At 34.9% G+C, this 1,760-nt stretch overlaps 1 protein-coding gene across 1 annotated transcript in view; it reads left to right on the top strand.

The window, feature by feature from the left end:
* The window catches only part of NDUFA5 (NADH:ubiquinone oxidoreductase subunit A5), a 16,088-nt gene extending 15,476 nt beyond the window's left edge, over positions 1-612 (top strand). The window contains exon 4 of the mRNA XM_004386552.2: positions 444-612. Coding sequence (XP_004386609.1) covers positions 444-545 — 102 coding nt within the window. The 3' untranslated portion in view covers positions 546-612. The remainder of the gene's footprint in view (positions 1-443) is intronic.
* Positions 613-1,760: the final 1,148 nt, after the last annotated feature.

Consider the following 1,760-nt stretch of genomic DNA (forward strand, 5'->3'; position numbering starts at 1 on the left):
TGTTGGCATCAAGTCAGTTCCGACTCATAGCAACCCGATAGGACAGGGTGGATCTGCCCTGTTGGGTTTCTAAGGAGCGGCTGGTAGATTTGAGCTACTTACCTTTTGGTTAGCAGCCAAGTTCTTAACCACTGCTCCACCAAGGCTGCTGTTTTAGTATAAACCAAAACCAAACCAAACCCAGCACTCTAATTATAGTTAATTTCAGTCAAATAGAAGAAAATAAAAGTGACCTTATTCTTTTTTACTCATAATGATTGTGTGGCTGTGAGAATTAAGGTGATTTTATTTAAGTAATATTCAACATTTGATTGTGGAATAGCTCATCAGGTATTGATTAATGTGTAAGTAGTAGCTCTAATAGTTAAACTTGCAAATATAAGCTATCAAATATCTATTGAACAGTATAATAAAATGATCTTTGCAAATTTTTCTATTAACAGGCTGAAAGTGAACTAAGTCTGGCGAGAAAAATGGTACAGTGGAAACCATGGGAGCCTTTAGTGGAAGAACCTCCTGCCAATCAGTGGAAATGGCCAATATAATCGTCATTAAATGACTTTGGTGTGTTGGTAGGAAAATGATATTAAATGTTCTGTTATATTATTAAAATGTTTCCATGTTATTGACATCTTAAAATCAAGAAAATTGAAAATAGAACATATTTAGGGGACTTACTAAAATTAGTGATTACTTCACAGTTATGATAATAGGGACTTGTGAATCAGTTTTTAGTTTGTAAAGCACTCACTCAAATTATTCCAGAGGTGATAATCTTTAAACAGAGAGATTGTGGGAAGATTTGAATTTTGTTTGGAAAAATTCCTACAAATCATCAATGCTAAGACTGTAACCAGAGGTGGAGTACCTTTAAGTAGTATCTTCAATACATCATTTAATTTTTTTTTATCCTAGAAAAAAGAAAAACGATACTTGATTACTATTACTGTCTCAGCAAGTTTATAAGTCACTGCTTGAAGTGAATTGGTAAGAGTGAAGATGTTTAAATGTGATAAAACAGTGAAAGTAGCTGGTGATAAAATTTTAAATTGTTTTATATATATATATAAAGTAAAATTTAAATACATAATTATACACTGATTACCAAATGTATTATAAATGCCGTTTTCTTTTAGTCTATCTTTGAATCATTTATTCCATTTACTTGGTTTTCATATTATCTTCATTTTATCATGTCATCTTTGAAAACCTTCATCAATTAAAATTCATTGTACTGTAGAAGACATTGATTTGGGACTTGAAAGAAAGATTTCTTATTGTACAGGAAAGGCTTTCCTTTTGTCTCGTTTAAGGAAGTTAGCTTTCTGACCCTCAGCCTTTAATTTTTTGATCAACCCAACTATATCAGGGTAGAGGTAGAATTTCTGTAAAAGAAGAGACTTTAAGAATTTTTAGAGTGATAGGGCAGAGCCAACATGGCACTATAGACAGAAGCACCACGCTGTCCCTCCACAGCAAAGACCTGAATAAATAAAACAGAGACAAACATCAATCCTGGAACCCTAAGCATCAAATGAAGATATAAAGAACTCAGCCAAGCACCGAATGGAATAAGAAACTGACAGAGAGCAGAGAGCGAGGAGAGATATGTGTGGAGGTCCCCTCTGAACTAACGCAGCATGGATTCGCCATCTTGCGCTGCTGTCGGAGATAGGTGGACAGGGAGTACAGGAAAGCAACTTCACGGAACTCTCAGCAGGAGACAGAGCACCTGGTAACCAGCGATACATGCTTTCATA

Source organism: Trichechus manatus, unplaced genomic scaffold, assembly GCF_000243295.1.
Source record: "Trichechus manatus latirostris isolate Lorelei unplaced genomic scaffold, TriManLat1.0 scaffold00167, whole genome shotgun sequence".
NCBI classification, from domain to species: Eukaryota; Metazoa; Chordata; class Mammalia; order Sirenia; family Trichechidae; genus Trichechus; species Trichechus manatus.